At 44.7% G+C, this 22,205-nt stretch overlaps 1 protein-coding gene across 4 annotated transcripts in view; it reads right to left on the reverse strand.

Moving 5' to 3' along the window:
* Positions 1 to 22,205, reverse strand: part of APBB1IP (amyloid beta precursor protein binding family B member 1 interacting protein) — a 98,407-nt gene that overhangs the window by 42,908 nt on the left and 33,294 nt on the right. For all 4 annotated transcript variants that reach the window (XM_019531786.1, XM_019531801.1, XM_019531792.1 and 1 more), the window contains 4 exons: positions 19,369 to 19,440; positions 15,390 to 15,477; positions 12,239 to 12,543; positions 4,204 to 4,281 (listed from right to left, as the gene is read on the reverse strand). In XM_019531786.1, the coding sequence (XP_019387331.1) occupies positions 4,204 to 4,281; positions 12,239 to 12,543; positions 15,390 to 15,477; positions 19,369 to 19,440 (543 nt within the window). The remainder of the gene's footprint in view (positions 1 to 4,203; positions 4,282 to 12,238; positions 12,544 to 15,389; positions 15,478 to 19,368; positions 19,441 to 22,205) is intronic.

Genomic DNA, 22,205 nt, shown 5'->3' on the forward strand with positions numbered 1-22,205 from the left:
CTTCTGATGCAAGAGAGAAAACCTCCATGAAGGGGAGGTAATAGCAGAGAACTAAGATCAACAAGAAAAACTCCTTGCAGTCTTTTGAAAAGAAAAAATGTAAACCAAAAAGCTGAACTGTATATTTGCTCTGGTTTCAAACCCTCTAAATGTTGTTTTTTCCTAGAATAAGGAGCCCATTTGTGGTGGAGGATATGTAGAAAATATATTGAATATACATAATCTAAAACATGTCTAGGAAAAAGGGGAAGTTATTGTCCGGTTCCAATGCTTTGTCTGTTTGGAAACATGCCTGCAGTAGTTTTACACCATTTGCACTGCAATAAGCCACAGGACATTTACCAGCCTCTGTCTCTTTTTAGAGCAGAAAAGACTAGCCCTGTCTAGAATTTTATTTTAATTCTCCCAGAACATCACAGTTAGGACAGCATGGATATTTAACAATGGGATAAACCAGCAGAGTCTAATTCTTAAATATTTAATGGTGTCAAAACATTTCATATCTTAAAACAGCTGCAAAATAAAAATTAAAAAACTGATACACTGTCACCCGAAACGATGAACACTTATTACGCAAGTTAAGAGAGAACAAGATGAGCTGCAGTGGATGCATATAGGAGGAACTCTCTTAAGAACAACTCTTATTATTTCTTCCAACATATCCTCAGGGAAGTCTGTGTATTTCGTTCCATGTGGGAGATGTCTCAAACACAGACACACCATAATTAAATGGAAGCCTGAACCATTTTTTTCTGAAGCTTGTAGAATCTCATCTCTGGTAGAACTGAAAATTTCAGTTCATCCATGGGTCTTAGTTTTTCAGAGCCACTGGACTGTAGCTCCTGTTGAATGCAACCAGGGTTCCAGGGCCTCGTCACACTTTACACTTAGGACACGTTCTATTTAGATTAGAGTAAGCATTACTACAAGCCAGAAAGTTTTCTGAGCCATCACATGGTAATGCTTACTATGATCTTAGCCCTCTGGACAGGGCTGGAGCCTGGTGCAGTAGACAAACAGCTGTTTGTACATCCCAGCCCTTGCACCTCACAGCAGCTTGTTCAAACCCTTTAGTATGGTGTCAGGGCTGAGAGCCATAAACAGCTGTTTGTCAATCTCGATCCCCACCAAAGTCCTGAATGGCTCCAGTGGTGTCCTAGGGTTGGGACCAACAAACAGAACTGGAGCCAGTGAGGACTGTTTTTATTATCTCTGTAGAGCAGTCTCATGGTAGCTGAACATATGTTACTTAATACCATTTAGACATACTCCATACTCTTTGCTACATGATGGGACTTAGCATGTGTTTTACTGCTTAAAATAGGCAGATGCTGGCATTTTAAGCACAGTTAAAACTTCTGAAGTGTAACATGCAACAATACCCCTAACTAATACAATCATAGAAATTTAGGGTTGGAAGGGACCTCAGGACCATCCCCAACTAGATCATTCTATCCAGGGCTTTCTCAAGATGGGCCTTAAAAGCCTCCAAGGATGGAGAGTCCACCACCTCTAGGTAACCTGTTCCAGTGCTTCACCATCCTCTTAGTAAAAAAGCTTTTCCTAATATCTAACCTAAAACTTCCCTTACTGCAACTTGAGACTGTGGCTCCTTGTTTTGTCATCTGCCACCACTGAGAACAGTCTAGCTCAATCCTCTTTTGAACCCCGCTTCAGGTAGTTTCATAGTTGTTAGGGTCAGAAAGGACCTGAAGGCTGCTATTAAATCCCCCCTCAGTCTTCTCTTCCCAAGACTAAATAAGCCCAGTTCCCTCAGCCTCTCCTCATAAGTCACGTGCCCCAGCCCCTGAAGCAATTTTGCTGCTCTCTGCCAGACCCTCTCCAACTTGTCCACATCCTTTCTATGCTGGGGGGCTCAAATATAGACACAGTACTCCAGATGTGGCCTCAAGAGTGCAGAATAGGGTAAAATAATTACTTCCCTCGATCTGCTGGCAACGCTTCTACTAATGCAGCTCAGTATGCTGTTAGCCTTCTTGGCAACAAAGGCACACTGCTGGCTCATATCCATTTTATTGTCCACTAACCCCCAGATCCTTTTCTGCAGAGAGGCTGCTTAGCCACACAGTTTCCAGGCTGTAGCAGTGCATGGGATTGTTCCATCCTAAGTGCAGGACTTTGCACTTGTACTTGCTGACGCTGATGAGATTTCTTTTGGCCCAATCCTCCAATTTGTCTAGGTCACTCTGAATCCTAGCCCTACCCTCCAGTGTATCTACTGTATCTCCCAGCTTGGTGTCTTCCATGAACTTGCTGAGGGTGCGTTTCATCCCATCTTCCAGATCATTAATGAAGACATTGAACAAAACCAGCCCCAGGACCTACCCTTGAGGAACTCCACTTGATACTGGCTGCCAACTAGACACTGAGCCATTGATTGCTACCTGTTGAGGCTGACAATCCAGCCAGCTTGCTATCCACCTTATGGTCTATTCATTCAACCTATTCTTCCCCAGCTTGCTTGCAAGAATGCTGTGGGAGACAGTATCAAAAACTTTGCTAAAGGCAAGATATTAAGCAGTATTACCAACCCCACCGTGCCAAAAATCATGAGACAAAACTCTTAAAAAAATAAAAATACATAAATAAATAAAAAAATCAAGACACTGGCATGTAAATCATGAGATGGTATTCTCTAAGTGTGTGTGTGGTGGGGGAAAGGGTGAGGGAGGGTTTATTTGTGAAGGTGTCAGGAGCTGTGTGTATCTGAGGGGGAAGGGTTGGAGCCTGGAGAAGGGGGTCTCCATACACCCTCGCAGGATGTGGGGTACTGTGGGTCAGGAGGGAGAAGCAGCAGCAGGGCTGGGCAGGTGGTGGCTTGAGAGTAAGGGGCAGACGCACAGGGACACCAGCTTCAGCTTTTTCCTCATCCTCTGTCAGAAGGTTGCCTTCTTCATTCAGTAAGGGACTCACATTTTCCCTGACCTTTGTCTTGTTGCTAACATTACTTGCAGAAACCCTTCATGTCCATTGCTGGCTGCAACTTGAATTGTGCTTTGGCTTTTCTGACTTCATCCTTGCATGCCCAAGCAATATTCTTACACTCCTCCCAAGTTGTTTGTCCACGCTTTCACTTCTTGTAAACTTTCTTTTTCCATTTAAGCTCAAAGAGTTCTCTGCTAAGCCTAGCTGGTGTCTTGCCACATTTCCTGCACATTGGGATGTTTTTTTTCCTGCCCTCTCAGTAAGTTTTCTTTAAAATACAGCCTCTCCTGGACTCCTTTCCCCTCAGACTCAGGCCTCCCAGGGGATCCTGCCCATCAGTTCCCTGAAGGTGTCTAAGTTTCTGCTTTTCTGAAGTCCAGAACCCTGAATTCATTCATCTTGTAGTCACTGCTGCCTAAGATACCATCCACTTCTACTTCTCCCACCAATTCTTACCTGCTTGTGAGCAGTATCAAGAACAGCAGAACCCCTAGCTGGTCCAGTCTTCATGAAAGTTGAGCCTTTTTGTACTGCCTTCCTCTCAAAATGATACAATGAGAATTGGCAATAAAACCCCAGTAACATTAAGAGCAATGCGACTAAATCCATGGGTGCCACAACTGTGGAGGCTGCTCCGATGTGCTGTAATTACCACACTCCACCAGCAGTAATTACCATGCTCCAGCAGCCTTCTGAATCTTGTGTATCAGTGTCCCCATGCATCAAAATGGTGGCAGAGGTGTTTGAACTAAAGCTTGTTAAACAAGCTTTAGTTCAAGCACCCCCACTGCCATTTTCAAGCACAGACACACCAATACACAAGATGCTGCAGTGCTTTAATTAGAGCTGGTCTTGGAGCCACTCCAATTAAAGTGCTGCCCCCCAGCCCCAGAGAATGTATAAAAGTACCCCATGTGTCCTGTTTTGAAAGAGTATGGATTAATGTTCTTTATATCAGAGGGCTATGATCTAATATTGTCAGGGATTTCAAGTCCTTACAAGAAAGTTATCTGGATTATTGCTTTTGTCTAGATTTTGGAAACAAATTATTAGAAATTTTCCAAGCAGTTTCACAACTAATTTAGAAGTAGAGAAGTGGAATACTGTTTTTCTAGTATGTGACAGAAAAGGGTATTTTGTAATATCTAAAGGTTCCTTTAAATAAGCCTAATAACATAAATAACTGTATTACAGTGAGCAATGGCAAATATTAAGTTATAAGCGCTTAAACTAGACTTTCAGTATTTAAAGTCCTACCTTTTTAACCTTAGCTTCCTTCAGTTTTTCCAGTGCAAGTTTAATCTTGTCTGTTTTTGCTTGTGCCTCCTGCTGCTCCTGAAACAACAGTAATATATTCATTAAACTTTGCTGTTTTTATCTTAAAAACAGGTGTTCCAAGTAATTTTATATCATTGTCACCAGGCCTGTCAAAAGAAACTTAATTGTCACAGACCTTAACTATATGGAAAAGAGGGATTTCCCATGGCTTAGCTGCTGTGTAATGCTGTATTCTGATTCACAAGATGGAAGTCTCCTTGTTGCTTTGCCATAGATTTCTTACCAGACAGTGACATGGCCACATTCACAGACTGAAGCAGAAGGGTCTCCTCTATTTATTCAGACTTATGCAGTAGTCAGAATCCCACTGATTTCAATAGGAGTTGGCTTGGGGATGGTGTCTGCTCCTATGACTGACCGACATGCATTGCTCCAATTGCCACAGAACTCTAGTTCTAAATCTGGACTTCTGGATCCTCATTTGCTGCAGGATTGCAGGTGACAGCTGATGGTGATGGTTTTTTTCAACCGTGTGGTTGATGTGGTTTCTTTCTGAGTTCTTTATTGGGAGCTATATCTAGGCTGCAACCACCTGTGACTTCTGATGCTGCTGTGTGCAACTACTGCAATAATGAGACCTTTAATTTCATAGTTATTAGGGTCAGAAGGGACCTATTAGATCATCGAGCCCGACCCCCTGCCCTGGGCAGAAAAGAGTGCTGGGGCCAGATGACCCCAGTTTTCCTCAAACACTCAATATCAACTCCCCAGACACAGAGCAGTCTCTTCTCTGCTTTTTCTTTTCCTTTTTGGGAAGAATCTATAGCTTTTGACTAGGTTTTTCCTGTCCCTAGTATTTTTTTTAAACCTTCACAAGCTTATTTCAGAAGGGGCAGGCTTTTGTTCCTATGGTAGCTGGATCAAAACCTGCAGTCTGAAAGCTTTTGGAGTCACTATTCCAAGTGGAATAGCCATTATCCTAGAACTAGGGGGCTAGGGGATGGTGGGGGAATGAGATTGTTTGTAAACTCCTGGGGACTACACTTACAAGAGACATATGAGACTAATTTAGCACTGCTGTGAAGACCTCCTCACAGAGAAGAGCTACTTAGTATTATCTTTCTGGCTGTCCTAATGTTTCCTGCAACTATTTCCTCTTGATGCTGCCATGATGCCAATCCATTAGGATGTCAATATGCAAAGCATAAAAGGTTAAAAAAACAAACAAACCCAATCAATTCCTACCCCAAGTTCTGCATATATGACTACTGAAGTCAGACTTTTAGCTGTGAATGTGAAAATAACAGTTCATGGGAATTTGCATCTCTATGGCACTACAGCTCAGGGTAACTAACTCTGACAACTTCAAAATAGTTTCTTTGACCACACGTATTTTAATAAGGCTTGAGGTTTTGCAGCGAGAGATATGTAAGCTATCAGAATGTAGTCTCTACCCCAAATACCTCACTGCAGGAGTCAAGTAAAAGATGTAAATAAATAAATAAATAAATAAAAAGTGGTTCTGTAGTCTGGCTTCTTGCTGAATAGCTGGAAAATGTGTATACCAGACTTCTTCACCTGTAAATTAATACATGTTGAAATAGGCTCACACAAAAACAAAACTTTGCAACAGGCTTCTCTCCCCACCTAAGGGCATTTAGTCATCATAACCTTTGCCTTTACATTGGTGCAAATAAAAAAAACAATAGACATAGTAAAAAAAAGTGATCAGGCTAGCAATATATTTTTTGTCACCATTAAATAAACACTTTGACACTGGACAAGATTTGTTTTCTACTAAACTTTTATCAACCGATTCTCCAATGTTTCAAATAGGAATGTACAGATCTAATCCACAAAGAACTATCAGAAAACTAAAACTCTTATTTAGCTTAAGGACAATTTTAAAAAGAAATGTCAGAGCTGATAAAAAACAGACTCTATGCTTCTTTGGAAAAACTGCTGTATTTCTTTTTTATTTCAGCATTTTTAAAGGACATAGCCCTAATACTGGAGATATGAGAACAACTAACTCTTTAATCTAAAGATACCCAACTGTATTAAGAAAAATGTCAAATATTGATTTGTTGGAAGACAACCAATCAAATGTTCTGACTAAAGGGGTTATGAAGTGTTACAAGCAAAGAGTTTCTAATTACACCTGGTTTTGGCAGTACTAAACACATTGTATCATGTCAAAGAAAATATTCATTGGCTGAACATCTTTATTTAATAATTTTTAATGCGTTTATTCCTGCTGTCATTTACACTGTCCTTTGATTAATAACACTATACAACAACACTATACTAGCAAGCCACAACTGACTGGCTATCTAAATATGTGAACATCTTCTTTCTCCAGTAAGGAGGAAGAGGAAGGAAGCATTTTTGTGAAGTTCCATGTGCCTGGTGGCCAGTTGCAGACACAGTTCTGAACAGAGATTCTTTGGCAATGTAACCTCCATCTGCTTGGCAGAGCATTTGGCTTCTCAGAGGACAACAGCAAACACCGCCTGGAGACTGGAAATGCACTCAACCTCACAGGAACATTTTGTGGGGAGGAAACGGGGATAGAAGGATGTGAAGTCTTTCCATAAGGGATTCTGGGTCGATCCAAGACTCAACTGTTGTGGCTCAAAGAGCCTGTATTTTCTTCCAGATGAGTACTCTAGAATGCTGTACAGCAGTGGACACCAACCAGTTGATAGGGATTGACCCATCAATCCTGGAGCCTCTTGCAGTCAATCTTGGGCTAGGGGGGCTGAGCATGTGCGTGCAAGCGAAGGGGCAGGGGCCAGATATAGGCTCCCACAATGAGGGACAGAGTGCAGAAGCAGCCCAATAAGTGGGGCCACAGCCAGGCAAGTGATGGGAGGATTGAGCCTGGGCATCACATCCAAAGCAGGAGGGGTGGCTCCCACTGCTGCATGCACCCCAGTGAATTCTGGTGCGCCCAGCCCCTCCCAGGCCAGTCGCAGTGGGGCTTGGAGTGCGAAGCCCAGCCTGCAGTGGGAACCACCTCCTCCGTGCACAGACTGGGGGGGATCAGCAGCGGTGAGGGAGGGAGTGGGGCTGGAGCAGGCTGTGGTAGGGTGGGATAGGGGGGCATGCACCCCAGGATGGCATGGGGGGAGGGGGTGTGTGCCCCCAAAATTGCATGGGGTAGGATGGGCTGCAGCCGCTGGGTGGAGCTGGGCTGTTCCTGGTGAAGGCCGGGGCTGCATGGTGGCGGTGCTGGGAATGAGGCCATAAAGGGGCTGCAGCCACCCGAAAATTTGTTGTAGTCCTTCCAACGCTCTCCCAGTGTCGCCACCATCCAGCCTGACCACAGCTCCTAGCCTCTGCTGGGAAAAGCCTGGCACTGACTCCCAGCCCCTTCCCCCTCCCTGCCCCCAAGAGCATGGGGGCTGTGTGCCCCAGATTTGTACAGGGGAAGACAGGCCGACGCTGATCACTGGGAGGCAGCGCTGGGCTGTTCCTGGCGGAGGCTGGCAGCTGCAGTCAAGCCAGGTGATTGCAGCGCTGGGAGAGGGTTGGTGGGGGCTACAGCAAACTTTCAGGTGGTTGCAGCCCCACATAGCCCCACTCCTAGCGCCGCCTCCTCTAGGAACAGCCCGGCCCCAGCCAGAAGCTGCATCCTGGCCTGCCCCGCCCCGCAGAATTCTGGGGGGTGTGCCCCCCACCAATGCCCTGCTGGGGTGTGTGCCCCCTGCCCCCAGATAAGCCACTTGTGGCTCTGTCCTACCCCACCCTGGCTATGATCCGAGCAAGATGACCCCAACAAGATGGACATCAAGATGCTTTTTGAAGATTGCCAGAGTGGGCGACTGTACCACTTCTGGGGGGAGCCTGTTTCAAACCCTCAATACTCAACTAGTAAAGAAGTTTTTCCCTATGTCTAGTCTGAAGTGATCTTCAATCAGCTTATGCCCATTATTTCTAGTCCTCCCCTGGGGGGCCTTGGTGAATAATTGCTCCCCCAGGCTCTGAAGTATTCCCCCAATATACTCGTAGGCTGCCACCAAGTCCCTGCCAAGTCTTCACTTCTTTAGGCTGAACAGTCTTTCAGCTTCTCAACATATGGGCTTGACTCTAGGCCTCTAATCATGCACATGGTCCTCCTTTGGATTCTCTCAAGCTTCTCCACATCCTTCCTAAAGTGCGGCACCCAGAACTGGACGCAGTACTCCAGTTCTGGTCTCACCAAGCCCAAGTAGAGCAGGAGGATGACATCTTTAGCCTTGCTCAAGATGCCTTGGTTTGATTAGCTGTGCTAGCTATGGCATTGCACTGGTGAATCATGTTCATTTTGTTGTCTATCATGACACCCAGGTCTCATTCAGCTGTGGTGCTGGCTAGTATAGCACTACCAAGTCTGTAAGTGTATTGTGGATTATTTCTCCCCAGATGGAGCACTTTGCATTTCTCTGTATTAAACAACATCAGGTTGAGGTCTACCAACCTTGCAAGCCTGTCCAGGTTGGCTTGTAGTACCAGCCTGTCCAGGTGCATGACCATGTTCCCCCATAGTTTGGTGCCATCAGCAAACTTTGCCAATTTGCATTTAATACCCGAATCCAAATCGTTGATAAACATGTTGAATAGCACTGGTCCAAGTACTGAGCCCTCAAGAATGCCACTGTAGGAATATAACACAGTGCTGCTGGGGTTCTAGTGCTGCAGGTCCTGCAGGCCATGTTTGACATCTGAGGTAGATCAAACAACTCCAGTGATACTGGGCTTTGAATCAGGGTGCACAGAGTCCCCTAAAGAGATGGTCTCCTCAAAACAAGGTGAGGGCACTTCTTTGTGCTAGTGAGTGAGGCTTCCCTAGTCTGTATCTGCTACACAAGTCAAATAAAAGACTTTAGCTTTTAAAGCAGTCTACTGCATTTCACAAGCATTATTACTGCTTTAAAAATATAGAAGTAACTGTAATCTCCGAGTTACACAAAGGCAAAGTGAAGTTCCTCCCGCAGGTTTCTGGCTTTCATATTTCAGTCAGCATGCCGACAGTTCCCACGAAGCAGTCAATACAGTTTCATCCATCTAATTGCCTGTTTTGCATGATCAGTTGGTTTCACCTTGCACTGAATTTTTTGTTCTTTGTGCTCTGAAATGGATCAGCTCAATGTCACTGCTACCTTTATGTTCTATTTTGAACTTCCTGAATTGTAATAAACTGTTCATCTTTTTATGCAGAACTGACTGTAGCAGTTTGGGTGGGCCTGAAGAACAATTTTTCACCTTCTTGTCTTTCCCTTCCCAAATACAACTTCTCATCTTCATGGTTACCATACACAAGATTTGCTTGAGAATCTGGAGAGGGCTAATGAAATTTCTTCAATACATCACTACTAATGGAATATTCTCAGTTCATACACAAAGTGTACATATTAGCATCTGGGGGATCATTAGGTTATTTTTCCCTGCATACTTCATGCTGGAGGACTACAGCTTAGTTGCTTGTACTAGAGTAGGTGTATACAGAGTCCATTGGTTAAAACAGATTTGTAAGAGCTACAAGCATGCATGGATGGCATCATAGACCTCCGCTCCCCTACCAGCCACTGAGGATAGGGCTGGCATTCTGGTGATATTTAGCATGTGCATAGTATTTAATAAATGGCACTTAAATAGTACTTGTGCACATCTGTATAGTACGATAATAGCATTTGCTCCATATTATAGACAGCCTTTTTGGTTTGTTTCCCTAAATTATTTGAGCAAAAAACGCAAGAAGTGTCTGTAGAGGGTTGCTGCCACAGAGCATCTTCAAACAGGCTTTTGCTACCAGAACATCTCTCAGCAACCCCAGTAACAAAGAGTCTTTTAAACTTGCTGGCCTCTTCTCCTTGGCTTAGTACACCCCAGTAATATACAGTCTTTTAACATATGAAGCAAATTAACAAGAAAAACCTTGCTGTTCTGGATGCTGGGAGGGGTCCCCTGCAGCCCCAATCTTCCCACAGCAGGCTTGCCTTCCTCATAACCCAGCAGTCTCCTATTCTGGAGCTTCTCCTCTGCACTTCTCTAGAATTTTGCTTGTTAGGATTTTGTACCTGCAGTGAGCTACTCCCTCATTAGCCTTCACCCAGCTGCAGACCCTCAGCTATTCTGGCTGCTTCCCCTTAAGGAGACAGGCCATTTTGCTACAGGGTCATTGTCAGCATTGTCAGAGGTGGGATGGAAATCATAGGCAGTGGAAGGCCAGGGCTAATGGGGCTTAGGACCCTCCAAACATGGGGCAGTAGTGGCAGCACGGAGGGCCACAAGGCAGCCTGGGCGCGAGCTCTGGGTAGCTGCAGTAGATGCGGGTGGGGGGGAACGGCATGCATACACACACATAGACAGACATAGAGCTGCAGCCTGCATGCAGTTGGGATCACGGACTGGCAGCATGTGGAGCGCTGCCTACCACAGCAGGCAAGTCTGTGAAGGAGAAAGAGCATGGTGGGGGGGAGGCAAATTGAGGCCCCCACAGTGATGGAGGGAGTAGGGCAGGAACTGGGGTGAATGGGACCCCAGAGCAGGTTGTAAGACAGTCAAAGTGTGGGTGACTTATGCAGGGGTGTGGGTGCTGCTGAGCACACTCAGGAGAGGCCTGGGGGGCATGTGCCCCCCCCCAGATTTGTGTGCAGGGTAGAGGCAGCCTGCCACTGTGGGCTGGGGTTCTGCACCCCACTGCTGCTGTCTCAGGAGCTATGTGCAACAACATGTGTCTGCTGCCACCACTAGGTGGGCAGGGGGGGTGGCACAGCCTGGCAGTGGCAAACAAATGACACTGCACGTGGCTCCTGAGGCAATGGGGTGCAGAGCTCCAGCCCAGAGTGGCAGCCCCACCTCCACCCTGTGCACAAATCCAGCAGGCACATACCCCCCAGCGTGTGAGAGGCAGCAGGAGGCTCCCACAACCCTGCACGAGCCACCCATGCTCCAACAGTCCCACAACCTGCCCTGCGGCCTCATTCACCCCAGCCCCTGCCCCACTCCTTCCCTCATTGTGGGGGCCTCAATCTGCCACCCCACCACATGCCCCTTCCTCTCTACAGACTTACCAGCCCCCTGAAATAATATTTTCTCCCTTTGCCTATGATCAAAATGGAACTGGACATGCTAACCTTCTCAGCCCTGTGTTTGTTTTACTGGACTATGATGCATTTAGCAAGCTCTTCTATGGCCAGAAGTCACACTGGCTGAGCACAGGAACTAATTGGCAAGCTGCTAGCTAGATAGGATCTAATCACATCCCTAGTACGATACCATCAGTAGCTGTAACCCAGAGGACTAAACTAACTTGGGGTCTTCCAAATCACTGAGGGATCTGCAGTTCCTGTTTTCAGACCCCAACGACTAGTCTTAGGTGGGAAGGGCCTGAATACTTTATGATTATGAGGTGGGGAGGAAAGAAAAAGACAAGATACAACCTTCAGCAATGAGTCTGCACTATTGTATATCTGTTCAGAGCTACTGTCACCAGGGCCATCCTGGGGCAGAGAGAGAGAGGGGGCAATGGAGACGACTGCTCCGGGCCCTGCACCTTGGGAGGCCCTGCGGACAGTGCCATAAAGGCTCTGCTGCAGCCGCCGGCTCCACACTCCAGCCACTCGGTACTCAGAGGCCCTGCACGGGCTGATATGCCCTGTACCCTGCACAGCCCTAGGGATGGCTCTGACTATCACAATGGCTAGAAACTCTGGGACCTGACTGCCACAGATCCCAACGGCTGTACTTGCTTCTGTGTAATACCCATCAAATCTTTCTGAAGCTCTATCAAGATGTGTGTTCAACTATGGGTATCACTACAGACTATTTCATACCAAGTGGGAATGGGTAATGGCTACTGTTACATATTCCCCTGTACTGAGCATCTCATTCAAGAACTTCTGGGCATTTTACTGCTAAAACTGAAGCTCATTTGTGGATAGTTACTCTCATCCCTACTCAAATGTCATTTGCATGACTGCAGCAAAATCTGCAGGGGTGGCTGTGATGAAGTTCCATTGACTCTTACCTGAGTGAGTGGCTCAGGAGCAGGTGGTGGGGGTGGCGGCAGTGGGAGGTCTAATTCAGATTCTAGCGGTGGAGGGGGCAAGACATCCCCAACAGGTCCACTAGTGGTAATACCATGAGTACTTGGTTTATATTCATAAGAAGCAATAGTCTCAAAACCCATTGAAGACTCAGTGGGTTTTTTTTGCTGGTGGTCAGAAGCTGTCTTCTGTGCTTGTAATGTTTTCTGTTCAGCTTCATTTATGTCTGCTACCAGATCAGCCATTAAAGCATCCAGGTCTTTGTCTTCCAGTGTACTTAGTGATTCTGTTAAGAAAATAGATTTTTTAGAGTGAATGAAATTAAAAACAGTCCGTGCTTAGTTCAGTTAAATCTGAATTGCAGAAGTTGATGTGAACTATAATGGATAAAGGAATCATTTTAAAAAGGCACACATTCATTTAGTCTCTGGGAACAGTGTGTTTTGCAGATAATTACTAATCTGCTGACACTCATTAATAGAATGTGAGGGAACTTGTTTTCTAAAGTGTTTTAAGAATTTCTCAGGTAGGAAAAGAAGATTTCCTTACTCTTGGTCCCATGAGCTTAATCTTCTAGGATCAGCACCAACATTACCCTGTTGGGTGATGGGTAGTTGTCTGACAACTTCAGGCATATCTGGATGCCATCAGTTTCCTGGATACGTGTCAGATTGGCTTTCACCCTGAATATAACAAAGAGATTGCACTGATAATCTTGGTCAATGATCTTTGCCTGGAGATCAACAAGGGAAATTGTGCTCTGCAAATCTTAGTCCAAATTTCAGCAGTCTTTGATACAGTTGACCATGAGGCACTGATAAATTGTTTGCATAAGCTGGTGGGTATTCTCAGAACAGCTCTAAACTGGCTCCACTCCTTCCTAGCAGAGAAATGCCAGAGGGTGGTGAGGGGCAAGTGCTCATAAACCCCTCAGGACCTTTCCTATGGGGTCCCCAAGGGCTCCATCTTGTCACCTCTCCTGTTCAATATATCTAGGAGGCCCATGGGGAAGACTGCGTGGAAATTGGAGTGAGATGCCACCAGTATGCTAATGATACCCAGCTCCTTTTCTTCTGACCATAGCACCACAGTCTCAGTCCTTTCCTGTGCCTGGCTGCAGCTGAAAACTGGGTGCAGGTGAACCGCTTAAATCCGAATCCAGATGGAGGTGACAGTGGTGGACAGACCACATGACTGGGCAGAGGGCATCTATCATTAATGAGGTTCAGTCTTTCCTTGTCACTCAGGTTTGCAGCCTGCAGGTGCTCTTATATTGTTTGCTGTACCTGGATCTTCAAGTGGCAGCAGTGGCTAGGAGAGTTTTTCACCAGCTCCATCTGGTAAGGAGTCTATGAGTCTTTCAGATTCAGATTTGACCACCATGCCTTTGTAATCTTCAGGCTAGATTATTGAAATGCACTTTATCTACAGCTGCTCTTGAAGATGCAGCTGGTGCAGAAGGTGGTAGCCCATCTTCTAACAGGGATGCATCACCAGCAACACATAACTCTAGTGCTTCAGAGTCTGCACTGGTTCCCAATGGCTTTCCAGGCACAATACAAGGTGCTGATCTTGACCTACAAGACCCTAAACAGTCTGGGCCATATGTACCTAAGGGATTTCCTGCTCTCATATGCCCTATTGCAGTCAAAAGAATCAGCTGAGAGCAACCTCCTACAAGTACCAGCAGTGTGCCAAGGTAGGCAAGGTTCTTTGGGTGGATGTGATAGCTTTTATTAGACCAACTGAGTAGCTGGAAAAAAGTTCTTTGCAAGCTTTTGGGCACAATCACCCTTCTTCAGGCATAGGGAGTCTCTGCTGTTCTAGAACTCCAAGAAATGAAATAACACTGCTACAACTAAAAACACAGCAGTATGCCGAGTCCTCTTGACAAAAAACACATGGAAGGTGGTTCTTCACAGTTACTCTTCAGCCCTGGAACTTCCTCCTTCTTCACGTTCCCCAGAGCCTGAGCCTGGACTTCTTTCAGAAGTGCTGTGAAAGCTTTCTATTTAGGCAGGTATTCTCCAAGCAATGTAATGTTCTTTAGGAGGTCTCTGTTTTATCTTAATGTTCTAGTTCCCTTTTATGCTGTTTTCTTCCCCTTGTCACTCTCTTATTTTATGTTATTTTGTTTTCTTCTTGTAAGCTGTCCTGAGCCTTTGTTGGGAACAGCATCGTACATGTTGAATAAATATATAGATAAATAAATTAATCTGTCCCTCATCCAGGGAACTACCTATGCACATGATTACATACAGGAATGTGAGACGTTCCATTGACTCTCACAGATAACTGGATCTGGGACAGTGCTCACTACTTAAAGAATTGAACCCTAAATAATGAGCAACTGGTGCGGCAGAGCAATGCACACCCATCTGCTCTCCTGATAGGGCAGTCCCCAGTCTGGGGCCAGACCAGGAGGGAAGCATTCATTTTTGCAAAAGAATCTCTCACAAGGGAAAACTTCCAGGCTGATACCTGGAAGATTTTTCTCCCAGAGGGGGAGGGTTTCCACTGGGAAAACTGAATGAATGCTTGTATGCTGTAGTTTCTATTGGGAGATGGCAATTAATCTCTTTCCTGAACCAGGGTATAAATTACTTCTAAACAAGCCCTCTCTCTTTACATTGAAATACTTTGATGCACTGTTCTGGCACACATATTAAACAATATTCCAATCCATGTAGTTTTCAACTGGCTTAAATAAAGCTGGTGTCCTACTATTTTAATTAGTTATTGTCAAAAAAGATACCCATAAAAGAAAACCATTTACCAGGACCAAGTGTGTCATTTCCTCATCTTGTTTTCCTTTCATGAATTCCATCTGCCGGACTAATTCTGAAGGGCTTAGTTTTTGGTTTCATTAAAAATGTGAAAGACATTTGACTATGATTTTCTAAGTGATTTTTGTTGCTTCAGTTTTGGGGTTCCCATCTTGAGACATCTTAATGGTCTGATTTTCAGAAAGGACTAACTTTCTAAAAAGTTTGCCTTTCTAAAGTGTGTTGAATTGATGCACACATACACATCACTAGTGATTTTTTTAAATAATAGCTATTTCACATTTTGTTCCTTAGTTTGTTTTTTAAAAACACGGAGTAATATTAAATAAATTTTCTAATTACTTACCATTTAAATCTTTAAAACCAACTGAAAAATTAAATTCTTTAGTAGGTTCTTTGAGGGATGAAAGCTGGAAAGTTTCCACTTCTAAACTCTGTTGAGAGAGAAGAAAAAGTGCTGTTGATGGTAGTCTTTAAGTTATTAATGTTTACTTATGTACACCAAATAATTCTAACACGCAGTCCTTTCTCAAGAAAGAGAACCATGTGTAGTATGCCCTAGGTCTTATTTATTCTACAATGTTTTATACATATACGTGTGATTCTTTAAAGGGGGTTTTCTAGCACGTAACTTATTCTCTAGGATGGTGCATTAGTAGGCTAAGAAAAATGTGCAAAATTAAGTCATAGAAAGACAATTCCTTCCTCTAATTCCCACTAAGGAAAAGGCTGGCTCTGGCAACACTTTGCCAGAAGTGCCTAAATTCACAAGGGTTGGCAGAAACTAGTTAATTTTCCATGAAAATGAGTTTAATTTTTTTTACCAGTTGATTTTATATGAATGCCCAAGCAGGAAGTGTTCATTTCTTATGAACTTGTGCAAAGCTAAAAAACTGAAGCAGTGAACTCTGAAATTCATTTCCTTTTAAGATCAGTGTAGCAGGGCACTAGGGTGCCTGCTATTGAATATTGGTAACTGGACTTAGCTGCCACTCACCAGGCCAGCGCAGGTGGGTTGCTAAAGCAACCGACTGGGTCAGCTGACCGGAAGGGGGGGGCAGGGCCTGGCCTTTATAAACTGCAAGGCCGAGGCCAGAGTCAGCTCCCCTCTGGCAGCCTCAGGGGCAGAAGCTCTGTTGCCGAGCCCAGCCCAGCCCAGCCCAGCCCTGTGTGCTCAGTAAGAAAGCCAGATGGCTTGAGCAGTGTTGTGCATTGGTATGCGGACACGGGGTGGAGAGGACCCTGACAGGGATAGGAATGAAGGATAGCCAGGTTGGTTCAAGGTTTGTTATGGCTGAGGGGCTTTGCGTTTTGTTTGGTTTTGGTTATTGAGCAGCTGGAGGACCAGGCAAGGCTGTAGCATGGAGGAGGCCTCATCAGGAGCTCCCCAGTAAGGTGGGGTTATTCCTAGCACCACAGAGGGCGCTGCGTATTGGGGGTGTCCCGACCCTGGCCCGGTGTGGGCAATTATCGGGAAGAGCTTGGCATAGGCAGAAGCCCAGTGGGGCGCAAGACCCAAGAAAGCGGCCTGGGGGTCCTGAGCCCCAATTGGTGAGAGCCCAGTCAGGCGTAAGACCCGGGAGGAGGGTCAGGGGGCCAGGTAAGGCTAAGGCCACCTGAGCCCCAATTGGGAGAAACCCGAGTCGGGCACAGAGGGCCCCAGTGCGGGCGGGGGAGCGCGAGAAGCGCGAGCAAGGCCCCAGTGCGGGCGGGGGAGCTCGAGAAGCGTGGAAGGACAGGCCCCAGTGGGGTGCTGTCTGTACGGGAGAAGCCCCAGGCGAGGGCGAGCCTACTGAGAGGCCCCAGGCAGGAGCACAAGGTACAGGCCCCAGAAGAGGGCGAGCATAGAGAGGAGCCCCGGGAGGCCTCGGGAGGAGGCGACCATATTGAGCAGGCCCCGGGAGGGGGCGAGTGGATAGAGAGGCAAGGCCCAAAGCGGGCGGCGATAGAGAGGCAGGGCCCCGGTGTGGGCTTCGAGAGCCCGGGAGACAGGCCCCGGTGCAGCGAGGGCCACAAGAGAGGTGAAGGGGGGCACCCGTGAGGGCGCTGGTGGGCGATTGGACCGAGCCCCAGTATAGCAAGGTAGGCACCATGTCAAAGCAGATATAAAAGGCAGCCTCCCCTAAACGGTTAAAACAGCAAAGACGTGGCGGGCGAGATTGGTGAGGGTGCATTTGACACCGGCTTGACATGGTAGCCAGGGGGGCTAGGGGAGTTCATGGCACCCCTGAGGTCACGCTGCCACATCAGGTTACCTATCACCTGGACAAAGGGGAAGAGATTGATGTTGTATATCTTGACTTTAAAAAAGCCTTCAATCTGGTATCCCACGATCACCTCTTGACAAAACTGGTTAACTGCAGTCTCAACCTCACCACGATCCGCTGGCTGGGGAATTGGCTCCGCGGTAGGACCCAGAGGGTGGTGGTTGATGGAAGCCAATTATCTTGGTGCGCCGTCACCAGTGGGGTCCCTCAAGGCTCTGTCCTAGGGCATATACCATTTAATAACTTATCTTGCTGGGATCCTATGATCCCTGCTGACTTCCTGCCCATGGGGCAGGAGACTGGACTCACTGATCCTCCAGGGTCCCTTCCAGCCCGAATGTCTATGAAATTCCCTTCTTCATGAATATTTACACTTCTTAAAATAAAGTAGGTGTGAGCATGTGAGCAGGAAAACAAGAAAGGAAAAAAATTAGACAATTTTTAGCCAGAGATCAAATGAAGTAAACAAGGAAACTTGGGTATATAAAACAGAGAAGGTAAAAATTTTGGTCAGGGCTTCAATCCAGCAAAATATTAGCCAATGATATTACTATCTGCTTAAAGTTAAGCATACAAATAAGTAAGTGGTTTGCTGGATTAGGGCTCAAGATCAAGAAAGAAATATTTTCACTCCTAATTTAAATAAAAGAAATGCAATAGTATTTTATAATAGCCAGAATGGTATAAAAAGGAAAACTAAAAACAGAAAGAGAAACAGCAAGAGAAGAATAAGCAGGTCAAAGAGGAAAATAATGAAGCATGAAAACAGTAGTTCAAAACTAGATGTGCAGAGACTGACACAAAGGGCCCAATTCCCACTTTCTCATTACACTGCCAGAGTAAAAGGGACTTGAATTGGATGCCACATTTGCCCCTGCTTTAAGGCCCCTTTACATTGCCAAAGATGGTGCAACGAGGGTTTGGAGTAAGTTAGAATAAGACGCAAAGAAATTAACTAAAAGGGCGGGGGGGGGGATATATCATTGACTGCTTCAAGAATATAGAGAACCACAGGAAACAAGTACAGTTTTAGACAGAGTGTGAAAAATTAGAGATGTGAAGTAGGAGATGTAAAAATGAATACAAGACAAAGTAGTTCTGTCTCAGAAATAAACTTAATAAAATGTAATTTAGTCTCCTCTTTTCAATCATATTCAGAACTATTAAAAAGTTAGAAAGTTGGACAAGGGACAAAGTGTTATGGTTTTGATAGCAATGATCATCAGATTAAATCAACTTTTATTTGCTGCTTTCAAGATGTTTCAAGAGGAATTCCTAATTATTGCTCTTGAATTTGGGAAGAAGTAGAGTCCAAGAAACAGGAAAGAATTTATAATTAAAGACTTTAAGAAGGGCGTTTCATACAAAACCCAAGATGACAATGTAAGATATGTTAAATTAAAACAAATGTAATAAAACATTTTTTGGGGTCTAAATTCTCCCTCAACCTTATCAGTTTTGTAGGAAATTTCTTCAGGTCTTAGGTTTATAAAGAAGCTTGTGCTGTAAGTTTCCTTTTAAAATGTTTCTTGTTATATATTATATACATATAATTCTAAATGTCACTGGTGTTAAGTTTTGGCATGTGTAATAATGGTGTTGAATCACTACACTAGATACAAATGTGCAACAATTTAGTGAAGAAGATACATTTTTGTTTTCATTTTTCAGAGTTTATGGTCAACTAGCATGCTACAGTTCAGTTACACATGCATGCAAAGTGTTCATGCATGACTATTAAGATTTAATCTGTCTGTTTTCAAAGCAGAATGTTTGGACGGGGCTCAGTCTAACAGGTCTCTGGAGTCATTTTTTTGAAAAGTGCCTATTTCATATGTCAGAGCTGTTTCATACTCCCAGCCTAGAATACTGTCATCTTTGTTTTGCAGGCAAAAAGGTTTGGATGTCAAATAGGGACAAATTCCTCTTTTTTTGAAGTAACTTATTTTCATTTATTCAGTATAATAGAACAATGAGTAGTTGCAGAGAGAAGTTCTCTTCACTTCCGTCCCTTGTAGTCATTCCTCTAACCCAGGTGAAAACAAAATAATTATTTACCTGGGTCAGCATGTCCATTTCCCCAAGTAGATTGCTGAACATCTCATCTATTTCATCGGAAGTTTGCTCCATCTGAAAAGAAACAAGAATGTTACTACTAGCCCATTTAGTAGAGAGCCAAAAAGAAAGATCATGATATATGGAAGACCATAGGCATCCACTCTGTGGCAACACAGAAGTAACTAAATGGCTTAAAGTGTGAAAAAGTTTTTTGTTACCAGTGTTGTGACATTGGATACAACTGCTGATAGAGCACCACTGAGGTTATGGAAAGAAAGATTCCACACAACCAGATACCCTGAAATAGGCCTGGAACCGGCCCGGGAGGACCTTCCCAGAGGGGCTCATATAGATTGGCCAACATAGCAATACCTGAATCACCTGCACATGCAAACTGGAAGATCAAAAACAAATGATCAAATGGGGCTACTCTAATGACATGAATATATGCAAGCGTGGTGAAATGCAGACTATGGAGCACCTGCTCATTTCATAGGCATTAGAGCTGGAAGGGACCTCGGAAGATCATCAATTCCAGCCCCTGCCCACAGGGCAGGAAGTCAGCTGAGGTCACAGGATCCCAGCAAGATAAGCATCCAATTTGCTCTTGAAGGTGTTCAGCGTAGGTGTTTGAACCACCTCCGATGGCAGGCTGTTCCAGACCTTGGGGGCTTGGACAGTAAAGAAATTCTTCCTTATGTCCAGCCTGAAACAGTCTCACAGTAGTTTGACTGTTCGACCTCGTCATCCCTTGGGGCGCTCTGGTGAACAAACATTCCCCCAGATCCTGGTGGTCACCCCAATAAACTTATAGTTGGCCATCAGATCACCCTTGAGAGCTCCGTGGCTCTCAGCCTGTTGTTGTAAGGTCTGTTTTCCTGACCTCTGATCATGCACGTGGCTCTCCTCTGCACCCTCTCAAGCTTCTCCACATCCTTTTTGAATTGTGGAGCCCAAAACTGGACGCAGTACTGCCGACTCTTTGGTGAGATCTGTACAAAGGAGGACCTCGCTGGAGTAATGGAAAGAGCCACCGCTTGTGCACAATTCTGGAAAAACACCTAGCTTATAAGAGGACACAAAAAGAAGAAGAACTAGCTCATCTCAAAATTAGCTAATCATTCTGTAAAGGCAGACATCATGTCTTACAATTTTTTGCCACTAATTTCACAAGAAACAGTTTCTGATTTAAGACAGCCTGGAAAATAAAGCTGCACATGATTTGGAAATTCCATGTAGCAAATTAGGACCTGGATCTTGCATATGCCTACACACATTACTAAATCTACTGAATTTTAGCCATCTCAGTCATCACTATATAATCAATATTTGATTAGAAGTCATCAGCTAATAGAAGATGTCTGCATCTTAAACCTCAGTGAGACCCAACTGGTGACAGAGGGAAAGAAAACTATAAAAGTGTTAAACTACAACTATCCAATGTAAATATTTCTTTGGCTTAAACCACTCTACGTTCCTGGTTTTATTTAATTCAACAGCTAAATATGCTTTCGTATAATTTTATTTGGCTCAATATTCTCCCCGTATTATACCAAAAGCTGCTTTATCTGCATTGCTTTTGGTCTTGCACTGTTACCCTGAGTATGTGTTGTAGACCATCAAATACAGGTAAAAATGCCTACTGACCTCTAAGTGGCAGGAGTTGGACAAAAGGTGTCTGACCAAGAAAACAGTGCAATTTAGTGGCCAGCACATTCTCACCAGGTGTTAGGTCCTGTAAAAAGCTGAGAATTCTGGTATTGATCTTTCAAAGCAATTAAACAAGGCCTCAACTTTAGTCATGTGAACAGTTCCACTGACTTCACAGGGACTACTTCTGTGTTTTAGTGTTTTGCAGGACTGGGCCAAACTTTTAAGCTGATTCAGACATCTGTATGAGCCCTTAGGGCGCTTTTATAATGTGCTCCAAGAGTGGGGGGGGGGGCAGCACTTTAATTAGAATGGCTCCAAGAGAAGCTGTAATTAAAGCACTTCAGCATCTTGTGTATCAGCATCCCAGTGCTTCAAAATGGAGGCGGGGGCACTTGAACTAAAGCTTTAGTTCAAGTCATCCCACCACCGTTTTGAAGCGTGGGAACACTGATACACGAGATGCATTAGGTTGCTGGAGTATGGTAATTACCGTGCTCCAGCAGACTCGATTAATCAACTTAGATGTGTGCCTAAGTAATTATAGTGCATCGGAGAGCCTCTACACTCAGGGGTGTATAGGCACCCTTAAAGACTAACTCATTAAGTCTACTTCATCAGATGCTACAAATGGCCTTGCAAAAAACTAGCAGTCATAACTACTAAGGCACTAGTAGTCATATTACCATTCTACAAGTAACTGACAAATGCCATTATCTGCATAGTCACTGCCTTTTCCTGTGAATTACCATACATTACTAAACTACTAAAATTAATTGAACCTGGGTTTTTCAAACAAGCCTAAGGGAGTTAGCTGCATCTTCCTTCCAAAAAACAAAACCCAAAATAGCTATCAAAACACCCCCCATTAAATCCCTAAACCTCTATGGGCTTCTCTGACAATCCAAGCTGAAAGCAAGTAACTATGAGTGCCTGCTCCAACTTGCTGTAATTATAGCATGTTGGAGCAGACTCCATTAATCGAGTCTGTTGGAGTGTGGCAATTAGCATGCTTTCAGCAGCCTCTGCATCTCATGCATCAGTATCCCCGGGGTTCAAAAAGGTGGGGGTGCTTTAACTAAAACTTGTTCAATGAGCTTTAGCTGAAGTACCCCCACTGCCATTTTGAAGCATGGGGATACTGATAGATGAGGCACGAAGGGCATTTTAATTAGATGGGGCTCTCA

This window comes from Crocodylus porosus, unplaced genomic scaffold, assembly GCF_001723895.1.
Source record: "Crocodylus porosus isolate Cpor-Errol unplaced genomic scaffold, CroPor_comp1, whole genome shotgun sequence".
NCBI lineage: Eukaryota > Metazoa > Chordata > Crocodylia > Crocodylidae > Crocodylus > Crocodylus porosus.